A 21,951-nucleotide genomic window follows, 5' to 3' on the forward strand; every position below is an offset into this window, starting at 1 on the left:
AGAGTTGGACACACCAAGTTTGTAGTTAAGGAGGGTCCAGAATAAAACTTGAGCAACAGTTAGAATGTCTTGGGTGGAAATCGAAAGCAGTCTGGAGCCAATTTCCCCAGCAAGCTCGGGGGCAGCCCAGCCTCGGGAGCCTGCCCGGCGGCGTGCGAGCGCTCTCCCTGCCCAAGGCCGGCAGGCAGATCTGCGTGCATCCTCGGCGAGCGGAAAGCGAGGGCTGCGGATGTAAGGGTCTCGGACCCGTACCGGCGACGCTCTCCTCGGGCCTCTCTCCTTGCTCCGCCTTTGCCTCTCTCCCGAGTATCTCCCCGCTCTGAGGTTGAAGGGATTCCCACCCCCAGCTGCCTCCTCCGAGCCCCGCGGAGCAGCGGACTCCTCCCCTGGAAACTCCTCCGGGGCTGGGGAAGGCTTTGGCGCATGCTCCGTACCTAGGGCAGGTTTCTGCTGCGGGTAGCAGGGCTCCTGTCACACCGGCTGGCGGGTTGTGGCGGTGCCAGCCAGTGTGTGCGAGTGTGCCTGCGTGCCCGCGCCTGGGCGGACCGACCCGGAGCGGCAGCGCGACTCTTCCCGGAGCGGCGGCTCCGCACAGACGCCTCGCGGGCAGCCGCCGCGGGGGCCCCTCTGCAAACTTGCGGCGGGCGCCGGCTGCCCCCGCGGCTCCCACGGCTCCCGCGCCCCGCGCCCCGCGCCCCGAGGGCAAAGGCGCCGGCTGCGCGTTCCGGGCGCGGCGGGGCCGGGCCGCGCCTTCGCCCTTGGCCCGCGCCCGCGCCCCGGCGAGCCTCATGCAGCGCCCCGCGCTCGCGGCCGCGGCCGCCCGGCTGCCCCGCGCAGGTGCAGGACCCGCGCCGCGCCGCCCAGCGCCCCAGCGCCCGAGCGCCGGCGACGGGATGCCCCGCGTGGCCTGAGCGCGCGCGCCGCGCCGGGCGGGAGCGGGGAGCGGGCCACGCCGGGCGCCCCCGGGAGCGCAGGGCGCCCCGCGCCGCAGCCGGAGCCGCAGCCGCAGCCGGAGCCGGAGCCGCAGCCGCAGCCGGAGCCGGAGCCGCAGCCGCGCGCGCCGGCGCCCGCCTCGCCGCTCGGCTCGCAGGCCCTGGCGCGGCCAGCCCCGGAGCGCCGGAGTGCCGCGGGGCCGCCAGCCAGCCGCACGCGCCGGCGTCAGGGGCATGGAGGAGCGGCGGGCTCCGAGCCGCGCCCCGGAGTCCCCGAAACTTCCGAGCGGGCGCCAGTCCGCGCCGCCGCCGCCGCCGCCGCCGCCGCCGCCTCGCCTGCCGGCCTGAGAGCGGGACCATGGATGAAAGGTTCAACAAGTGGCTGCTGACGCCGGTGCTCACTCTCCTCTTCGTGGTCATCATGTACCAGTACGTGTCCCCCTCCTGCACCAGCTCCTGCGCCAACTTCGGGGAGCAGCCGCGCGCGGACGACGCCGGCCCGCCCGCCGCCCCGGGTCCCGCCCGCCGGGCACAGGCGCCGCCGGAGCAGGGGGAGCGGCGGCCCCAGCTGCCCCCGCCCCCCCGGGGGCCGCCCGAGGGCCCTCGGGGGGCCGCGGCGCCGGAGGACGAGGACGGGGAGCTCGGGGAGCCGGAGGAGGACGACGACGACGAGGAGGAGGAGCCGGACTCCGAGGCCCCCGAGAACGGCTCCCTGCCCCGCCTCGAGCCGCGCTTCAACTTCAGCCTGAAGGACCTGACCCGCTTCGTGGATTTCAACATCAAAGGGCGCGACGTGATCGTGTTCCTGCACATCCAGAAGACCGGGGGCACCACGTTCGGCCGCCACCTGGTGAAGAACATCCGGCTGGAGCAGCCGTGTAGCTGCAAAGCGGGCCAGAAGAAGTGCACCTGCCACCGGCCCGGCAAGAAGGAGACGTGGCTTTTCTCCCGCTTCTCCACCGGCTGGAGCTGCGGGCTGCACGCCGACTGGACGGAGCTCACCAACTGCGTGCCGGCCATCATGGAGAAGAAGGACTGTCCCCGCAACCACAGCCACACCAGGTACCGGCCGGGCGCCCCGCGCCGCCTGCCGCCCCCCTCGCCCCCCCACCCCTCGCTCCCGACCCAGGGCGGCCCTGCGCCGCCGGAGCGCGCGGGTGCCCCCCCCCCCCCCGCCCGCCTTCCAGCGGCTGGGGCCGAGGCTTTGGGAGTGGGGTGAGAAAGCTCTGGAAGCGCCCCGGCTGGGCTCCCTGCCCCCTCCCTCCCCTTGCTCCTCGCCGCCGCCGCCGGAGGTGTCCCGGGCAGTCGCGTGTGTTTTTCCTGGCGCCCGGGACGGCGCGGCCTCCCATCGACCGTGGCTCGGAGAGGAGGCCCGGGTTAGACTAGCGAGGTCGGATCTCATGCCTAAATTGTGAGAGTGGAAACCCAGTTCAAACCCGGTGGAAGGCTGGAGGCACTGGGCTTAGACAGGCAGGGCAGGAGACTTGCAGGCGTGCTGAGAAGCCGGAGCCGGAGACGAGTCTGCTCCCTCTGCAAGTGGCTCTTGGGTGGCTCCTCGCCAGCTCCGGAAACAATCCTCTTGATGTGTCTTTGAAGACACGCTTCCAAATTCCTGCTGTACCTCGATAACCCTAATTCTGGAGATGGTCTTTGTTGCCGAGCAGTGCCAGGATTTGGACTCATGCTGTTCTCAGCAAGATTTCCATCCCCCGCACCCCCCCTCCCAGTCCAATCCATCAACACATTCTAGAGGTACTTGTTAGATGCCTACTGTGTGTGCCTGGCAAGGTGCTAAGTGCTACCTGGATACAAAGATAAAATAAGTAAAATCCCTCCCTTTCAGGGTAGATGGCTTTCTCTCCCCCATACCCCCTGCTTTTAAATAGTAATAGTGCTGAGAATTAGGAAAGTTTGAAATCTTAATAGCCAATGAAACTGCTTACATTATTAACATCCTTTGAGAGAGGCATGGGCTTAAGAATTTGGTTGAATGTTCTTTCTGCCCATTGCAATTTGAAGATTAATCTGACATGCTTGCTCAAGGGACTAAAATATTAAAAGCTTGGAACACTAGTTTATTGAAGTTTTTATCTCAAAGGTTTCAAACAATTTGGTGTAAGGAAATAGGAATTTAAAAACTCAAGCTCAATATGTTGATATCAGATAGCTTTTGCATTTGACATTATGGAAAAACTTCATTTACTGGAAGCTACCCAGATTCTGAAATTCACCACCGCTGAAGCATCTAATTCTACTTCATTTCTCCAAGAATGAGCAAAATTTCATTATGGGATTTTTTACTCTGGCAGTTTTTCAAATACTTTCTCTCCTCCCTGCTCTTTTCCCTGGGTGATGGAAATTGGTTAGAATAGGAAGCTGGTTGGACATGGAATGAAGGCATGAGGCTCCCTCCTTAAGCATATTTTTAGGACCTTTTACTTTTAAAAATGAAATGTTTTAGGTCTTGCCCCTCTCTTTTAGCTTAAAACAAATTTTCAATTAGTTATTACTTTCAAACTTCCTAACAAATGAGAGACAATCATCTATGCTGCATTTTACCCCGGATTGTACTTTCAGTACTTAGACCTTTACGTATTAATTACTGACCGATCCAAAGGAGTTTGCTAGTCCGATTCTCAGCTTCCATTTCAGTAAAACTAGAGACTTTGATTATCACATAGAAACATCGGATGACTCTTCAGTAGGGATTGGCATTCAATTCCACCAATATCTGTAAGAGTCTCAATGGATAGAGGAGGAGTTTTGGAAGAACTAGAGATTCTGGAACCTGAAAGTGATTGGATTTTTGCTTCGTGATGAGATGCTGCCTCTGCTATAGGCCTTCTGCTACATGGATTATAGCAATAAGATCTCACTCCTATAGGAGATACTCAGTATTTCTCTACTCTGTGATGTAGGAAAATTCTTCTGTGGTTATTTGAACGTACAGTTTCTGTTGCACAGTAAGATGCTTTTCTCTGTTTAGTGATGGACCATGGACATTTATTTCTCTCTGAATCACAAGTTATCAGATGATCATCCTGCACTGGGTTGCTTTTTTTTTTTTTAATTTTTAATTTCCAATTTTCATAGTAGGCTTTTTGGGGGGGCGGGGGTCGGTCACCACTCTTTTAATTCTTTTTCCTTCTTTACCCTCTGTCTCCTTCCTGGTATTCTAAATTACTTCTTTTGCTCTAGGCATTGTAGGAGAGAAGGGTTGTGGGTTATGTGAGGCACCCTGCATTGAAAGTTGTAGGGAAAAAGTTGAAGGGATGTCCAGTAGCATCTTCCTCACAGAGAAGATTGAATTAGTGGTGTGTCATTGGAATGCCTGTGTATAGCATTCTGAAGTCAACCAGATTAGCCTGGATAATGGAGGGTACATTTCCACAATGCAAAATGGCAGATAATCTATTGCTACATAATAGGAACAAGGTTCTTCAAATAGGGCTGACTCTAAGCAAAATCGAGAAGTAGAGCATGTTGATTTTAGTTCCCTGGTCTCTTTGCTTTTGGCCTCCTTGAAGGTCTGCCTCCCCATTTGTCACAGGGATCAGTGCCTCTGTAAGTCATGTAGTGAGCAAGAGCAAGGATTCCAGATTCAGATGGATATGGCTCTTGTGTGCAACCAAGAGTGGCCCTTACTAGCTATGTAACCGGGAGTAAGTTACTCCTTCTGAGCCTCAGATTCTTCACCTTTGAAGCATAGGTGGAAATTAGTGCTTCTCTAATAGAGGTATCGTGAGAACAAAATGAACAAATGTGTGCAAAATGCTTAGTGCAGTATCTATGCATAGTGTAATGCATGGGTATTTAGTAATACTTAACATCAGTTGTTAGTTGTAATAACACTGTTTTCCCGAATCAAGGCCTTCTTTCATGAAAGGATCTGAGGTCAGTTCCTTAGAGCAGCTCATTGTAAATGGGTCACCTTATTTTATAGAGATGCTATTTTGTGATTACAGGCGTCAGGACCGAATCCAAAGTTCCAAACCTGAGAAATCAGTGGAAAATTTTATGGACATTTGGGCATCAGTCAAGGTAGGGGACAGGATGGGAAACAGGGACGTAAGGCACACAATATAATTGGGTATATATTCTGTTGGTGATGAAACAAACAAACAAAATCCCAACCTGTCCGGAGTGGTGTGAGCAAGTGGGAATTTCGAGGACCAGAGACAGAAGTGGGAAGCCAGTGCTGAAAGGAGATGCATGGTTTAGGTGAAGGAGCCATCATATGGAATGTATGGACCCGGGAAGGGACAAGGTCCTGGGGCTGGCAGTTTGGGGCCAACACAGAGGGCTTTTTGACCACAGAGATTGATTGGAGTAAAATAGGAAGCAAATCACAAGGTGCCACATGGGAATGACCTCTTCGATCCCATCACTGGTGATTTCCTCTCATTCTTTCTCTTTTGCTTCTCCCCAAAACTATCTTTTGGGTGGGCTATTCTTTTGGATTATTCTTGTGCTGCCTTCTTTATTACTGTGTTTCCTTCTTTAATCTACATGTTCAGGTTTTTAGAAGACTATTATTTACCATTGTTGGTATGAATAGAGTCATAGCACTTTATGGTTAAAAAAAGACCAAAGAGGTAATTGAATCATATATATGGCAAAAGGGCAATTTAATCCTAAGAAGGTGAAATGACATGTCTAAGGTTTCCTTAGGGAACTTGAATCTTCATTTTAGGAAGTTATATTTGATGTTTTACCTATTTTTTTTCTGTGTACTTATGAATTTTTTTTTTGTACTATGACAATTATAGTGGAGGGTGTTTCAACCACTTAACATGTGCCAGGTACTGTGATAGTTCTAGGAATATAGTTTTGAACAGTGTCAGTCCTATGGAGCTTAGGCGATTAGGGCAGAAAGACTTCGCTCTTTTTTGGAGGTATCACCGTCATTCTTAAATAATGCTGGAAAGAGATTCTTTTTTATGATTTATTTAGAGACATAGAGAGCAAAAGTGCGTGGGGGGAAAGGCAGAAGGACAGAATCTCCAGCAGACTACATGCTGAGCACAGAGCCCCACATAAGGCTTGATCCCAGAACCCATAAGATCATGATCTGAGTCAAAACCAAGAGTTCACCACTCAACCAGCTGAGCCATCCAGGTGCCTCACTGCTGGAGAGAGATTCTATTCACATCTTTTGTAGGGTGGGGTAGTGATTTTTTTCCCTTTTATGACCTGCTTTCTCTCGGTCCTGTTAGGCTAGTTGGAATCTTATGAATATTGTAGTAGATAGGATCCTCTGTATTGCAAATGATACAAATCTAACTCAAACTCAATTCAGCTGGGGGCGAGGGGGGTGGGAATTATTGGCTTAATCACCAGACCACAGGAAACATAAGGGTAGAGTTGGTTCCAAGAATGACTGGAATTGGAGGTTTGAGGTCTTTCTCCCCATACTCCTTTGTATATTGACCTCATCAAATTGGCTTATTCCTTTAAATGGGTAAATGGCTGTCATATCTAAGAGTTATGCAGCTAAGCGGATAGCGAGCCTTCTCCATGTTCCAATTTAAAAACTTGGAGAGTGACTCTGATTAGTCCAGCTTGGAACTTGTGATTATTCTTTCTGTTAGTCCATGTGGCCAGGGCGAAGAGGTTTTCAGACCCACCTGGTATCACAGAACCACCCATGGGACTGGTGTGTGTGTGTGTGTGTGTGTGTGTGTATGATACGAAAGGGGAGCTCACGTAGGTATAGCTCCCCCATGAACCATTTGGTTCTGGATAGTCTTTCCAGTTGTGTCAATTACAGGTGTAAGTCAATAAAAAAATAAACTTTCAGATTTCTCTTTTGCCTACTTGCATGTAGGAACATTTTTAAAAAGAAGATTTTATTTATTTTTTATTTGAGAGAAAGAGTGAGCACAAGCAGTGGTGGAGGGAGGCAGAGGGAGAAGCAGACTCCCTGCTGAGCAGGGAGACTGACATGGGGCTGGATCCCAGAACCTGGAGATCATGACATGAGCCAAAGGCAGATGCTCAACCAACTGAGCCACCCAGGTGCCCTATCATGTCGGAACATTTTTAAGTCAAGCTACAGCTCCAGTTTACTTGCAGCAGTAGAAACCATATCATATGAGGAATAATTTGAAGGATTTAATTTGAAGTATTTAATATATTAATATTTAATAATTTGAAGTATTTAATATGTATTTGAAGTATTTGAAGTATTTAATATGCAGGTGGGAAAAATAAAGAGAGACATAAAAATTGCCTCCAGTACTCAAAGGATGGTGAAGCTTGCTTGGTATTCCTTCAAAGGATAGAACTAGGATACATGGGATACCAGTGGTATCTTTCAACTCAGAGTAAGAAAGAACTTCATAAAACTTGTAGTTGTCTAGAGCACCTGGGTGTCTCAGTTAAGCATCTGCCTTTAGCTCAGGTCATGATCTCAGGGTAGTGGGATCAAGCCCCACATTGGCTCCCTGCTCAGCAGGGAGTCTGCCTAGTCCCTCTGTCTCTCCTCCTGCTCCTGCTCTCTCTCTCTCTCTCTCTCTAATAAATAAATAAATAAATAAATAAATAAATAAATAAATAAATAAATAAATAAATAAAATCTTTAAAGAAAAATTTATAGCTGTCTACAATGATAGTGACCTTTTTTGTGCAGTGGTGTACTCCTTAGCAATGAAAACTTTAAATGTGGCTGATCAACCACTGATTTTGTGAAAGCAGTTCCTCCTTGAGGAAGGGCTGAACTTGTATGGCCTTCTTTTTTAAAGTCCTGTGTTCTCATCTAAGCTGAATTCAGGGTCTCTTTCTTTGCCCCCTTTCCTGCCCCATGCAGAGAAAACAAACCAAGACCAAAACAAAACAAAACAAAACAAACAAACCCAAAAAGGATTACAAATGAACTACTCAATTCTGAAACAGTTGTAAATATTTCTACCAAGGAAACTTTTGGTAAAGCATGGTCTTATGGTTTAGACTCTTGTACACAATCAGGGCTAAAAGCAGTGGATAAGTCTTGTGTACCAGGGCATCGCTTCTTAATAATAAGTATAAAAAGATAAGATGAGAAAATACAACACAACTTGCCAGCAAAAGCCATCACTGCTTTGAAACATCATCTGGTTATTGCTTTTTCCTTTAGACAGCAGGCTATAAGGCTATAAGGCTATAAGGAGGTTGCAGAGCTCTGTTTCAGGCTGTCTAGAATATTACGGCCATACTGCTTTCTAAAGCATAATCTTTTTGATGTCTCTTCTAATTAGAAATGTTGAACTGCAAAGGAGGTTAATTTTCACCATCAGGTTTGTGTGCTGTGTGAAACTAAGGAGATAAGAAATTGTTCTGTCTATATGCCATATCCACTTATAGGTTCATTACGGAGTCTCTGAAAGTATTGCTTCTGATCCAAACAACCAATATTTGCTATAAATCAGAAGGAGGTTGAATTAAACCTATGCCATTTTTTTTTTTTGAGTTGTGAAGATAAAACTGGAACTGGTAAATGGTGATCGATGATTTGTTTTTCTGCCTTTTTCTTGCTGGTTACCTTGGGATGTTGGCAAAGGTTGATTTGTTTTTAGAGAAATAGCAATGCTCATGTATGAATTGGAAGCTAGGTAAATTTAGCCACTAACAATCTAGATTTGCTTAATCTTAGACTCTTAACATTATTATTCCAAAAGCTAATTATTATCATCTCATCTTGACAAAGGACAGTCAGAAGCTTATGGCATTTGAAAGTTACTTTTGCTTGATAATGAATTAAACAGGTTTAATTGAGACTTCCAAATCTTAATGTGATTTTAAGACTCATGAAATAAATTATTGGGCCAAGAAATAGGTTTAGTATGAAAACAATTAAATGGGGAACCCAAATTATTTCCTAGTAATCAATTATTTTGTTTTTGAGTTTGTTAAATTATGGGTATCATATATAAATTCTCTATTGATTTTAATTGGTTAATATAACTTTATTTTAATTATAGCTGAGCATTTAACTATGTGTTGCAAAGTGTACTGAACAGTTAACTTAGTGTTATTTGTCTATATCTCCTCTAGCATATACAGTTGCTCTGTAAAACACATATAAAGTTCCCAAGCACAGAGACTGAGCTATAAAAGATTCTCAATACATGTCAGCTAAAAATCTATCTATCTAGATTCCCTTGTAAAAATATCAGCATAACTTGACCAGATTGTGTTCTTCACGGAATGATCAAATGCTTTATTTTTAAATGTTTTTTTTCCTAGATTTTATTTTTATTTGTTTGACAAAGAGACGGAGTGAGAGAGAGGAAGAGAGAGAGAGAGAACACAAGCAGGGGGAGCAGGAGAGGGAGAAGCAGGCTCCCTGCTGAGCAAGGAGCCCGACCAGTGGTTTGATCCCAGGACCTGGGATCATGACTTGAGCCAAAGGCAGATGCTTAACCTACTGAGCCACCCAGGCACCCCTGATCAAATGTTTTATAGCATCTCTCTCTTATTTCAGGTGAAAATTCTAATTATTAGTAATTGCCTTCCATAATTAGCAATATGTCAACTGCCCTGATTCTCTAGAGGAGGAGTAAAAGTAGGGACAGAGACTAGGGCTTATTGGACCATTCTAGGAGGGTTCTCCTTCAAGACAGTAGGCTAGGAATTAGGAATTCATGGAGGCATGAGGTTAGTCTCATTCATTCTTATGTTAGGAAAAAAAAAATCAGCCTAACCAGAGAGCATGGGCTCTTAGATGAAGGTTGGGAGGCTGCGAAAAGTATAAACAGTGTGGACTGGCTAACTATTGGTTGAGATCAGATGGTTGAAGTGGTTGTGGTTGGAGACTGTGTTATTGAAGAGCATCGGAAGGAGATCCTGAATTAGGAAAAAAGTCTTCAAGGGAAATTGGAAGAATCAGTGACAAATTTACCAGCCACTGAAAATCACTGGAAATCCTGCTGATGTTCCACTTTGCCAGTGTGATTAGGTCGGTGTTTATGAGCATGGGCTGTGATGTCAAATGAGCTGGATTTTTTTTTTTTTTAACTTAGAATATACAAGTCTTTCTTTTTTATAAATTTAAATTCAAGTTAGTTAACATATAGTGTAGTGTGACTTTCAGGAGTAGAATTTAGTGATTCATTGCTTACGTGTAACGCCCCGTGCTCATCCCAACAAATGCCCTCCTGAATGTCCATCCCCCATTTAGCCCACCCACCTCCCTGGCTCAACCTCTTCTTCCCATATAACCCTGAATAAGTCTGTATCTGTCCTGTAGTTTGATTTCCTTCTTTGGAAAATGGGAGGAAAGTGGTACTTCTCCTGGTGAGTGCTAATAGTACGTGCGGCACATTTTGAGCAGAGCCTGACACATGTTAAGAGTTAGCCATTATTTTCTTCTCATGGGCTTGTCTTACACATCCATGCTGGTGTGCGTGAAAATAAAATGAGTGATAACCTGTGTACCGTCCTTTTTGAAGCTGGAACTTCTCATGCTGGTGAATGGAAACTGCATGCATTCTTTCTTTAGCATATCATTTTGTTTTTTTTTATGGGAAATTAATGAAACAGCAGCAAAAATGTTTAAACACACACAATTAAATTCATAAATGGAGCAATCCTGCAGTGAAATTGAATTAGTTGCCTGTGGGCACATAAATATTTGCAGTTCATTGCAATTATTAATATCTTACCATGCTTTTATTGGTAAGTACTATGCCATTTGTTGTCAGAACCTTGCATTTAATGCCGTGTGTTCATGGTTACCCCTGCATTCTTGTTTCTTTGTAAACATAAGAGGATAGACATGCTAACCTCCTTGCTGGCCTCCACATTTATCTGTCAGATTTTACAGACTATTTCTTCCAAAAGAATCGAGGTTATAGATGTTTAACTGTGAGCCTGGATGATAGCTTCTATATTTTGTGAACTCTAATTAATCATGAACTCGTAGAATTTTATAGGTTTGCTTAAAAAGCGAACACATAGACCTAGGGAGAACAGTACACGTGACTTTAAACATATATAGGTGATGACTTGACCTGTGTGTGGAAGTCAGAAGGAAAGATCTGCATAGTACAGGGAAAAACAAGGGGACATGTTTTGGAAAGAGAGAACAGGCACTGATAACATGAAGTGTAAATTAACAAGATGCTACAGAGCAGGGAGAGAAGAAGGACAAAGTAGTTAAGGTGAAGAATGAAACCCTAAAAATCTGAAATCAGAAAGAATATTGAAAGTGGAGGTCAGCAATCTATCTTGTATGCAATGGTTTGTCTCATTAGTGCATTTATGGGGAGTAATCCACCATCTAGGCGGCTCTCTGCCTTGGAGGGCTGGTGTGCTGGTGGTGTTCTTTTATTTACTCACATGATCTTCTGCATCACAAGGAGCTGTATTAGTCAGAGTCCTGGCAGCAGACAGAGGCACACTCTGGGATTGCGAAGGGACTGTTACAGAGATATAGACTGGTTACGGGCCAACACTGGACCCTGGGCTCCTTGTCGCTACTAACAATGGGAAATTGTTATCTCCTCTGAGTCAGAAGTGGCAGAGGGGAAAAAAAAAATGTTGTCACCATCCATTGCCCACTGGGGCCTGACAGGAGCTCCAGCCTCAGAGGTAGGAAGGGCTTCCCCATAGGAGCAGCTTGCAGAAAGCAGCCCCTTCCAAATATGGAAGCTGAGACAGAGAGGATGGGTGGGGAAGAAATCTCTCGATCACTTTCTCTTCGCACCTGTCCCGCTCTTTCCATGGTCTTCCACTGGCTGAATCCACATGGAAGCTAAATGAGAAGAGAGCTCCATGATACACTGCATGTGCTTTACCAGAGCGGAGAAAGGTGGAGAATGGATGTGGGTTTGGGGGTGGTGGTGGTGGGTGGGATGAAAATGGAGAATAACTTGCACAGTGCCTTTAAATAGTTTGAAATTTCTTCTAATCCATCTTAGGAATGTCCCATTCAGTTCTACAAATAAGACCAAGTACACATATCCATTCTTTTAGTACCCTTACCACATGTTTTCTGTATGGACCATTAGTCTCCACCTGAAGAGTGGGGACTATAGCAAAGGACATTCAGCAGAGGAGCAGTCACCATAGACAAGTGACTTCTCACTGAATAGTAGAAATGATGCTAAATTTGGGTGTTTTGTCACTGTAGTACCCCATCATCAGCTGGTAATGGTAACAAATTTGGAAAATCATATCTGTGTTATGATGCAAGGTGGACAACACACATTTTATATCTGTGCATAGTATTTATAAATTTGAAGTCATATAGCAGTATTAGTTAAGACACGACAAAATAGTTTGCAAAACTGGCTGTAGTTTGCAAAAGCATACTTGTGCAATGAGATGCTTCCTGCTGCTTAGGTTTTCTTCTAAGAACATTAAGAATGTTAAAAGTAGTATTAACTGTTTGAGGAACCTCCACACAGTTTTCCAGAGTGGCTGCACCAGTTCACATTCCCACCAACAGTGTATGAGGGTTCCCTTTTCTCCGCATCCTCTCCAACATTTGTTGTTTCTTGCCTTGTTAATTTTCCCCATTCTCACTGGTGTGAGGTGGTATCTCATTGTGGTTTTGATTTGTATTTCCCTGATGGCAAGTGATGCAGAGCATTTTCTCATATGCATGTTGGCCATGTCTATGTCTTCCTCTGTGAGATTTCTGTTCATGTCTTTTGCCCATTTCATGATTGGATTGTTTGTGTGGAAACGAACTAGGGGTGGTAGAAGGGGAGGAGGGCGGGGGGTGGGAGTGAATGGGTGACGGGCACTGGGGGTTATTCTGTATGTTAGTAAATTGAACACCAATAAAACATAAATTAAAAAAAAAATAAAGTAAGATCCACATGGAGCCTAATGCAGGGCTTGAACCCATGACCCTGAGATTAAGACCAGAGGTGAGATCAAGAATTCGATGCTCAGCTGACTCAGCCATCCAGGCACCCCTTAGAGATGCTTTCTTAAACAAAATTTTTATAAGGCAAAATTTGTCAAATGAGTTGTCTGATTTTATTATTCTTTTTGGAATTCCTTGCCAATTTTAAATGGTATAAAACCAGCCCTTCTAGATTCTATTCCATTATAATGTAGAATAATAAATATATGTCTATTTATACAATTAAAAATGGAACTCCTTGAAAAAAATTCTTTTCCCAAATAGGAATAATCCAGAACACAATTATATAACTTAAAAATCAAAATTTGCCCACCAAATACACTATTATTATTTGATTTGTTTCAATCTCTTCTTTGCTTTTGTAGAAATATATTTTAATATGTTTTACAAACTTCATTTTCAGTAAATGGAAATCACTAAAAGCTCCAAAAGGTAAAGTTTTTATCAGCCCACTTTTCAAGACTCAGATAAAATTTTTAAATGATTTTTAAAATTTTTAAATTTTTATTTATTCATGAGAGACAGAGAGAGAGAGAGAGAGAGAGAGAGGCAGAGACACAGGCAGAGGGAGAAGCAGGCTCCACACAGGGAGCCCAATGTGGGACTCCATCCCAGGTCCCCAGGATCATGCCCTGGGCCATGCACTAAACCGCTGTTTAGTGTTTAGGCAGCACTAAACCGCTGAGCCACCCAGGCTGCCCAAAACTTTTAAATGAGTTTTATATGATTTTGAACAAAATGCAACAAAAATCTAGGTAACTAATTCACAAGAAAGTTCAATTTTGGGAGATGCATGCTGAAGTATTGAGTACAGGACATTTAGGCTGATTTAAAATGTAGTTCTTCAAAGGCTCAAACATGTCTAAAATGTAATAGATGATGGTTATCAAAGTGAGAGAGCACATACCAATATAGTGGCGTAATTTTTGGTGTTTCAATTAGCTTCTTGATGAAGATGCTGGAGTTGACTTATATAACTGTGTATATGTAAAAAAATATTTGTACATTTTGGCAAGTACAGCTTCTACTTCAACTGGAAGATATCCAACTTCTTTGGGTATACATATGAATTATGTGTGCACCACAAATAAATCAAAGTACATTTATGTTCCATAGGTTTCTTTTTAAATTAGTAAAAACAATATTTTTACAATGAAAAAAAAAGTAATATTAATGTGGCATCAGTCTCTGAAGGTAAAAGGTGAGGAAAGAAAAAAATGTATCACATTTGAAGCTATTTTAATGTTTTTGGTTTTAATTTTAAGGCTTCTGAAACACTATTTCTGTATTTATTTTGGGGAAGATATGATACACTTGATGCCATACATATGTGCAACTCTCTGCAAAACATTAGGAAGGTGGAATCTTAACATTAGATACTGAGAAAGAGTTGAAGTTGATAGCTGAGAAAACTCGAGTAAGAACTGTCAAGTCACGGCTCTAATTCCAAGGTCAAAATGTCTTGAGTAAAACACTATTCAATATATGCATCTGTAGGTGACAAAAACAATATTCAATGCAATATCTATTCCTAGTACCTCTATTGAACTTGGTGCATATGTGTTGAGTTCATTTCTTTTTAAAATTTTTTTTAAAAAAGATTTTGTTCATTTGAGAGAGAGTGAGAAGGAGCATGAGCATGTGAGTAGGGGGGAGGGCAGAGGAAGAGGGAGAAGCAAACTCCCAGCTGAACATAGAGCCCATTTTGGGGCTTGATGCAGGGCTCGATCCCAGGACCTTGAGATCACGACCTGAGCCAAAGTCAGATGCTTACCCGATTGAGCCACCCAGGTGCTCCTCCCCAAGTTCATTTCTTTCATCCACAGGATGGAATTTTGCATTGTTGGGAACAACATCAACAATAAAGAACTTACCTACCTCTATCCTCTTTTTCACAGCTGCCTTTACACACATCACTCCTTTGTTTTGTTTCCTGGGACCCCATTGTGTGATGTGTAAACATGAGGGTCATCATCAGGCCCTTGCCTCTCTGTATGCAAGTACAATGATAAAATTGCCTTAGGAATTGTAATCTGCTGGCTATGAAAGAGCTAATAACTCCATTCAACTGAATTTAAGTCCAGTTAACTTAAAAGATTCCAGGAAAGGAGTTAGAGGTTTTTTTTTTTTTTTTTTTTTTTTTTTTTTTGAGTTAGAGGTTTTCTTTCCCATATAGCTTCATCGAGTTTGTCATTCTGCCTTCTGAACACTCGATGAAAGAGGTGGATTAATAAGTAGTTCTATTTCTAATGTTTCTATTAAGAAACAGTTCTATCAATACTTATCTTGATAAATAAATATCAAAAGTATTGTGTATAAAAACGCTGGACAACATGAAGGAACTCAGGTACACTGGAGCTGTCAAATTTATTATCCAATGTGTATTTAATCTAAAAATATTTGTCAGCTCTCATGGCCCATTTTTTGTCTTTTAAATTCAGACTTAAGCCTACAGCACCACCGCAGATAAATTTCTTTGCTTTGAAAGTTTTATTCTCCAAGTTCCCTATGTGTGCTATAAAGAATAATTAATGTAATGAAAAAATCAATATTGTGTATAAATTATTTAGACTTTACTATCATTGTAATTTTCTCTTGAACACCTATTGATTGGCAACAATTCATTTGTTAATTTCTTCCTAATAAGATATTCATTGTATTGGGTCTGTAGTAGTGCTGTCTTCACACCTTCACAAATAAGTCATGAATTACTAATGATACATGGAAGAAGTTAACCTACTAGCGAGTGCTGTGAGGTGGAAAACAGGCAGAGGGGAGTCATTTGAAATGCAGTCCCATGGAAAGCCTGTGTAGTCTGACAACTGCTAATAACTAAATGAGTAGACTCTTGCAGGGCATTAATTTGGACTTTAAAATTTTATGTGAGTGTGTTTTTCCAGGTAGAAGAAAGCCTTAGCATTGGCAAATCCTGCCTCAGTCGCATTTTCCAGATCCAGTAAAAGAAAGAAGCAAAGAACATATGTTCTGAAACCCAACTGTGGGCTTAAATCCTGAACCTCTTACCTATGATGTGACCTGGCATGAAGCGAGTAAGTTCTCCAGGCCTCGTTTTTCTTATCCATAAGACAGTGATAAAAACATTCCTATTTTGGGGGTTAGTGTTGGTTTGAGACCTTGGGAGCTCCCTGAATGAAATCTGAAACACCTTTGCCCATGGAGGGCAAAGAAAGACTCAAGGGAGAGGTAGCTACTCCAGACTGGTAGGTGGCAGGTTTGATAGGCAAGGGAACTTCCATCGGGGGCTTGTCTCTGGTGGCCCCAAGGTGAGTAGCTCTCTGTACCTGCCTGCCAGTCTTAAGAGTTTATATAGGAGCCTTAACTAAGTTCAGTCCAGGTGGTCTCAACATCTTACTATCTCAAGGCTGTGTCCTCAAGATAGCTCCTAGTGTGGGGGTGTAGACAGAGAATGCCTTCCAAAGACAGGGGACCAGCAGAGAGAAGCCTCTGATTGGCTGGGTCTAGCTCGTGGCAGGTCAGCCATTGGTCCTGTCCTCTAGATGACTTCTTCCAACAGTCAGTAATGAGGATCACATAAGTGAATGCTCAGAAACATCTATAGCTGTGTGTGTTTCTTTTTTAAGTCAATTTTTAAATCCATAATTGTTTTGTTTTGGGGGAGGGGCATAAGGAATAATCTTCCTAATTATCTGCAACAGTGCTCTGAATGCACTGGTTTTTAAGTGCTGCTTTGATGGTTGTCCACTGAATTTCTTCAGAGGAGTAAGAAAAATCCAGGAGCTTTTGGAAACCCAAAGAGATTTGAGTCCAAGAAATCAAACTGCCAAAATTCATGGCAAAGAGAACTTTTGGGTGCGCTTATTTGGACCAGGGAGCATCTACATTTGTGATTAAGCAACCATGGTTTGAATCTAGGCTTCTTCATGAACTCATTTACTTGTTTATTGTGTGGCCTTCCTGCCAACATGTAATTTTCCTGATGATAGTGACTATTTTGTTCCTTTCTGCATCCTCAATGCGTGGAGTAGTGCCTGGTCATAAAGGCTGTCAAACAAATGTTGGCTGAATAAATGAAGGACTGAAAGAAAACAAGCATAAATAAATTTACTAATTTATTGGACAATTTGGATAAGAATATGTGTCCTGTCTTCCTTTTTTGGACTTGTTGGAGGCTTAAGGAAATGACAGTAAAAGCACTTTGTAAAATATAAAGTACTATACAAATTTAAATTTACATTGATGGTGAGAAGCATTTTGATATAGAATGGAAAAGGAAAGGGAGTTGGATTTTGGAAATGCAATGAATATATAATTCAGCTTTTACAGAGAGTTTCAAAAATTAAGAATGACAAAGATGCATTTGAAAAATATGTAAAATATACATTCAGTTCTCCAACTTGTTAGAGTAATGAACAGTTTCCTTTAAAGCGGGACATAATCTATTATGAAAAGCTTATCAAAATGCTTAAGGTTTTCTCCTTAGACCACGAGGAAACCTTTTTTTTCACCAGGGATTTGACACAGATCAACGTATAAATGTCCCCCCCCCCCATGCTTTACCCCTTTGAGGAAGCGATCCTAAAATTGTTATTTTTAATTTTGTATTCATGACTTTATCATTATTTTCATATGACAGCTATAAATTATGGCTTTCAGCTCATATGTCCTGAAAGTGAGCTGAGGATGTACCTCCTTCCTTTAAGCTGATTTAGCATGCGATAATCCACTGAGCTGTTCTCTACATACTTGCCTTTGAAGCTAATTACAGAGAGAGCAAAAAGTTGCATTAGAAGAGAAAATAAAATCTAGAATCAGGAGTTCGCGTTATAATAAAGATCTATCAGCAGAGTAACTTTGCTTAGCAATGAGCTGGTTTTCATATGTGAGGTGTCCCTGGTCACTTCCATTTTAGGAGGATATGCACGTTTGCTCTGGGGGAAATCTAAACGTACGCAAAGCACCTGAGCTGGGCCCAGGTCTTGGAAGAAGTTCAGTGAGCTAATGGAAAGCTGTGACGGAGGGGACGACTGGCAATAGGAGGTGATGCAGAAGATCACTTATTGCACTCTCTGTTACAAACAGCAACACCTGCCCCCCGCCCCCGCCAGGCTTGTAGAAGTATCCCCACTTTACAGATGAAGAATTGGAGTATATTTATCGGGATGCCATCAGCTGCTTTTAACAAAAAGTCAAATTGCAATTGGCTTAATAGTAAGACATTTTAAATCTTGCAACAAGCCCAGAGAGAATTGGTTGATTCTGTCTTGATAGCATTTCCAAATCCAATAAAGCAAAGAGGCAAAGAACATAAGTTTTGGTGCCCAACTGTGAGTTTAATTCCTGACTCTAGCCCTTAATGCTATGTGACCTTGCATAGATTACAAGAATTCTATAGGCCTCAGTTTCTCAATCTGTAAAACAATGATAAAAACATTCCTCCTTGGTGTTAGTGTTGAGGATCACATGAGGTAATAAAGACATTTAGAGGAATACCCGAAACATAGTAAGTATTCATTAAATGTTAGGTGTTTTTATTTTACTGAGGACTCAGGTGTTTTTTCACACCTTTATTTTACTCTGCCACCTTAAACTTGTTGACTTGGCCCATAGGCTGCCTCCCTCATGTTGGTTGCATGGAGGCTGCAGCTGTTCAGGCACAATTTCTTGGCCAGAGGGATGATATTTAGAGCAGAAAGGATCACGTTCCCATCCCTGATCCAGTCAATGGCAATGGGAATGGGACCTCCATGATTTGTCCCAAGATGGGGATAGGCTGATCCTCCCCCCCCAAGTTATGAGTTGATAGCAGAACAAAATCAAGGGCCTTTCAACAAGGGAAGGCGTGATGGGTATTGGAGAGCCTACCAATAGAATCTCCAACCTGTTTTACAGACACATGATTAAACTGTAAAACTAGACTTCAAATCCAGGCTTCACTTCCAAGTTCTGGGCTGCCGATTATTCTAACTACATATATGAAAAGTGTTGCATTTCTATGATCAGTCAAAGATTGTTCATTGATTTTTTTCATTCATTTCTTTGTTGGTTTAGTGAACTTCAACATACATTTATTCAGTGTCTAGTACATATCAATCACATGCAGTACACTTTGGGGGAAATCAGAGGGTGAAGAAATAGTAATTATTGCTGACATGTTTTAATTGCTTATGTTGCTTTAGGCTAAGTGCTTTATTATGTAAGTACATGCATTAAGTAGGTACTATTATCATATTCATTGTACAGGTAAGAAAATGAGGATCAGGAATGTTAAGTGACTTGTCCATGGTTGCAGAATTAATCATTGGTGGAGTAGCAAGATATTTTAATTCAGGTGTATCTGATTTCAGAATCATCTCTCTCTCTCTCTCTCTCTCTCTTTCTCTTTGAGCTGAGAATAGCAAGTACATTGTTGTTATTTTTTTATGCAGGTATGCTTAACATGCAGTGTTATATTAGTTTCAGATGTACAATATAATAATTCAACAATTCTATACATTACTCCATGCTCATCAAGATGAGTGTACTGTAGGACCATACCTCTTAATCTCTAGACTGTGCTAATACTGTGTATATATGACTATGGTCTAGGCAGGTAAGAGGAATACCATCAAGAGCAATGTAAGACCAAGGTAGAGCTAGGTGGGTTATTATAATAACCATGTTTGCTAGTTTTTATATTTCATGCTTTGACATCTGGGGCCTTATTGATTTTGGAGGGATTGCCCCCCCAGAATTAGCTAATTCTTAGATATGTAGTATAGGACCCTCTTTGAGCATGTCTTTCACGTGCAAACCAACTAATTCAGAGCCCATTTCCCCAACCATTTCCTTTATCAAGCTTTTCTATGCCAGGCCACTATCCCCCTTGTGCTGATCACCTGAGGGCCAGGAACCAGACCATTTAGCACAGCCACTATACCCTGGAGCCCTACAGCAATTAATCAAACTAGCCAGTCCTATACTGGCTTACCCTGCCTTCATCGTTCCTTCCCTCAGAAACCACAGTAAAGTCTCTTGTCCAAGTTTCTACCTCGCTTCCTCTGCCACCTGACAACGATGCTTTCCTGTGTGGTCTGGTGTGGCATGCTGGGCCTCCGGTTGCTAGGGGTCCATGAGTGTACAGAACTCCTTCCTTCATTACAGTCCTTTCTGGGTCTGCTTTTCTTCCCGTACGTGTTTAAAAGAAATCTCCAAATCCTTAAAACAGCTCTCAAGAATGGAACTCAAATATAGGACAAGGAATCTAGTTAATCAAAAACAGAAATGGTAAAAGTAGGTTCAGAAGCAGAGTAAAAACCAGTGATCAGAATACGGATGCAAGGTTCGAGTTGGAACTGGGTCCTGGATTAGACTAACCAGTGCTCTCATGTCTATTGTCAAGACTGCATTGGTTGCAGGGATTGGAGTGGAACCCAGTCTTCAGGTCAGATGGTTCTGAGCTATAGGAGGACATGGATGTAGGAGGACAGAGGGAGGAAAGGGAAGAACTGTAGAGCTCTGACACCAAGTGATCCCTTATGATTTAAACAGTATTGTGAAAACATCAACTGGTTGTCAAGAGTGATATCATAATATTTAATTTAATTTCATTTTAAAAAAGTTTTTATTTTAATTCCAGTTAGTCAATATACAGTATGAGATTAGTTTCCAGTGCACAATATAGTGACTCAACACTTCCATGTATCAACCAGTCCTCATCACAAGTGCACTACTTAATCCCATCTCGTTTCACCCATTCCCTCACCCACTTCCCCTCTGGTAACCATCAGTGTGTTCTCTATAGTTAAGAAGCTGTTTCTTGGCTTGACTCCTCTCTCTCTTTTTTCCTTTGCTTATTTTCTTTATTGAATTCCACATATGAGTGAAATCATATGGTATTTGTCTTTCTCTGACTGACTTATTTCACTTAGCATTACACTCTCTAGCTCCATCCATGTCATTCCAAATGGCAGGATTTCAGAGCTGAGTAATATTCGTATGTGTGTGTGTCTATGTGTGGATCATATCTTCTTTATCCATTCATCTATCCTTGGATACTTGGGCTGCTTCCATATCTTGACTTTTGTTAAATAGTGCTGCTCTGGACATAGGGGTGCATGTATCACTTTGAATTAGTGTTTTTGTTATTTAGTTTTATTTTGAAGTGGTTTTATTTCTATAGCTAGCTGACTTGCTTGCTTGCATGATTCATGATTGTATATAGCTACTGGGCACTGTGGAGGACAGAGATGAGGGAGAAGACTTGGTCTTGGCTCTCAAGGAATGAAATCACAATTTTGTAAGGCATGGAAAAAATGACTTGGAAATATTTATATCATAACATTTAAGTCAATTCATGGTTTTGTATGTATGAATTTTTCCAGTAATAAACAGGTGCATAATAAAGAGTTTGAATTGGCTGAAGAGAGGGTGATATTGGGATGGATGTAGGATAGCTTATAGGCAGCTTGAAATATATGCTGGACTGAGAAGATTATTTTTGGTTCAGTATCACATTTAGAATTACCTTAAGTTTTTTTTTAAGATTTTATTTTTAAGTAATTTCTATACCAAACACGGGGCTTTTACTCATGACCTAGAGATCAAGAATCACATATTCTACCAACTAAGTCAGCCAGGTGCCCTCTAGAATTACCTTCAGTTCTTAAAGTGATAGTTTTACAAATATGACCAGAAATTCTCTGATACTTATGCCCAGGATTGACTTTAGTGACTTGATTCTAATGAAGGGAACACAACCAAAGGGATAAGATGCCACTTCAGATGTTAGGTTATAAAAAGACTGTGGCTTCTATGTTGGTGATCTCCTCGGCCCTCCACCCCTCTCACACCCACCCCCTCTCATCACTTGCTCTGGGTAAAGTTGTATTCTGAGCACCCTACAGAGAGGCTTACTTGGCAAGGAACTGAAGCCTCCTGCTGGCAGCAGGGTGAGTGAACTTGGCAGAGGGTCCTCCAGCCCCTGTCTAGTCTTCAGAGACTGCAACCTTGCAAGAGGCCCTAAGCCATGTTTGAATGCTAACAGCAATGATAAAGCAAAGATGGGTGATTGTAAGAGCGATGTTTTATAAGACAATGACAGATGATCCAATCGTGGAACACAAGATCTCATCTATCTTCTTCTCTTTTTAACAGAAATGAAGGCATAGTATTTGAGTACAGATATAGGAAGGCTGGTGAACTGTT

General features: G+C 43.0%; 1 protein-coding gene across 3 annotated transcripts in view; it reads left to right on the plus strand.

Moving 5' to 3' along the window:
* The first annotated feature begins 1,230 nt into the window (after positions 1–1,230).
* Positions 1,231–21,951, plus strand: part of HS6ST3 (heparan sulfate 6-O-sulfotransferase 3) — a 631,934-nt gene continuing 611,213 nt past the window's right edge. For all 3 annotated transcript variants that reach the window (XM_038569882.1, XM_038569883.1, XM_038569884.1), the window contains exon 1: positions 1,231–1,994. In XM_038569882.1, the coding sequence (XP_038425810.1) occupies positions 1,291–1,994 (704 nt within the window). In that variant the 5' untranslated portion in view covers positions 1,231–1,290. The remainder of the gene's footprint in view (positions 1,995–21,951) is intronic.

The sequence above is a fragment of the Canis lupus genome, chromosome 22 (assembly GCF_011100685.1).
Source record: "Canis lupus familiaris isolate Mischka breed German Shepherd chromosome 22, alternate assembly UU_Cfam_GSD_1.0, whole genome shotgun sequence".
NCBI classification, from domain to species: domain Eukaryota; kingdom Metazoa; phylum Chordata; class Mammalia; order Carnivora; family Canidae; genus Canis; species Canis lupus.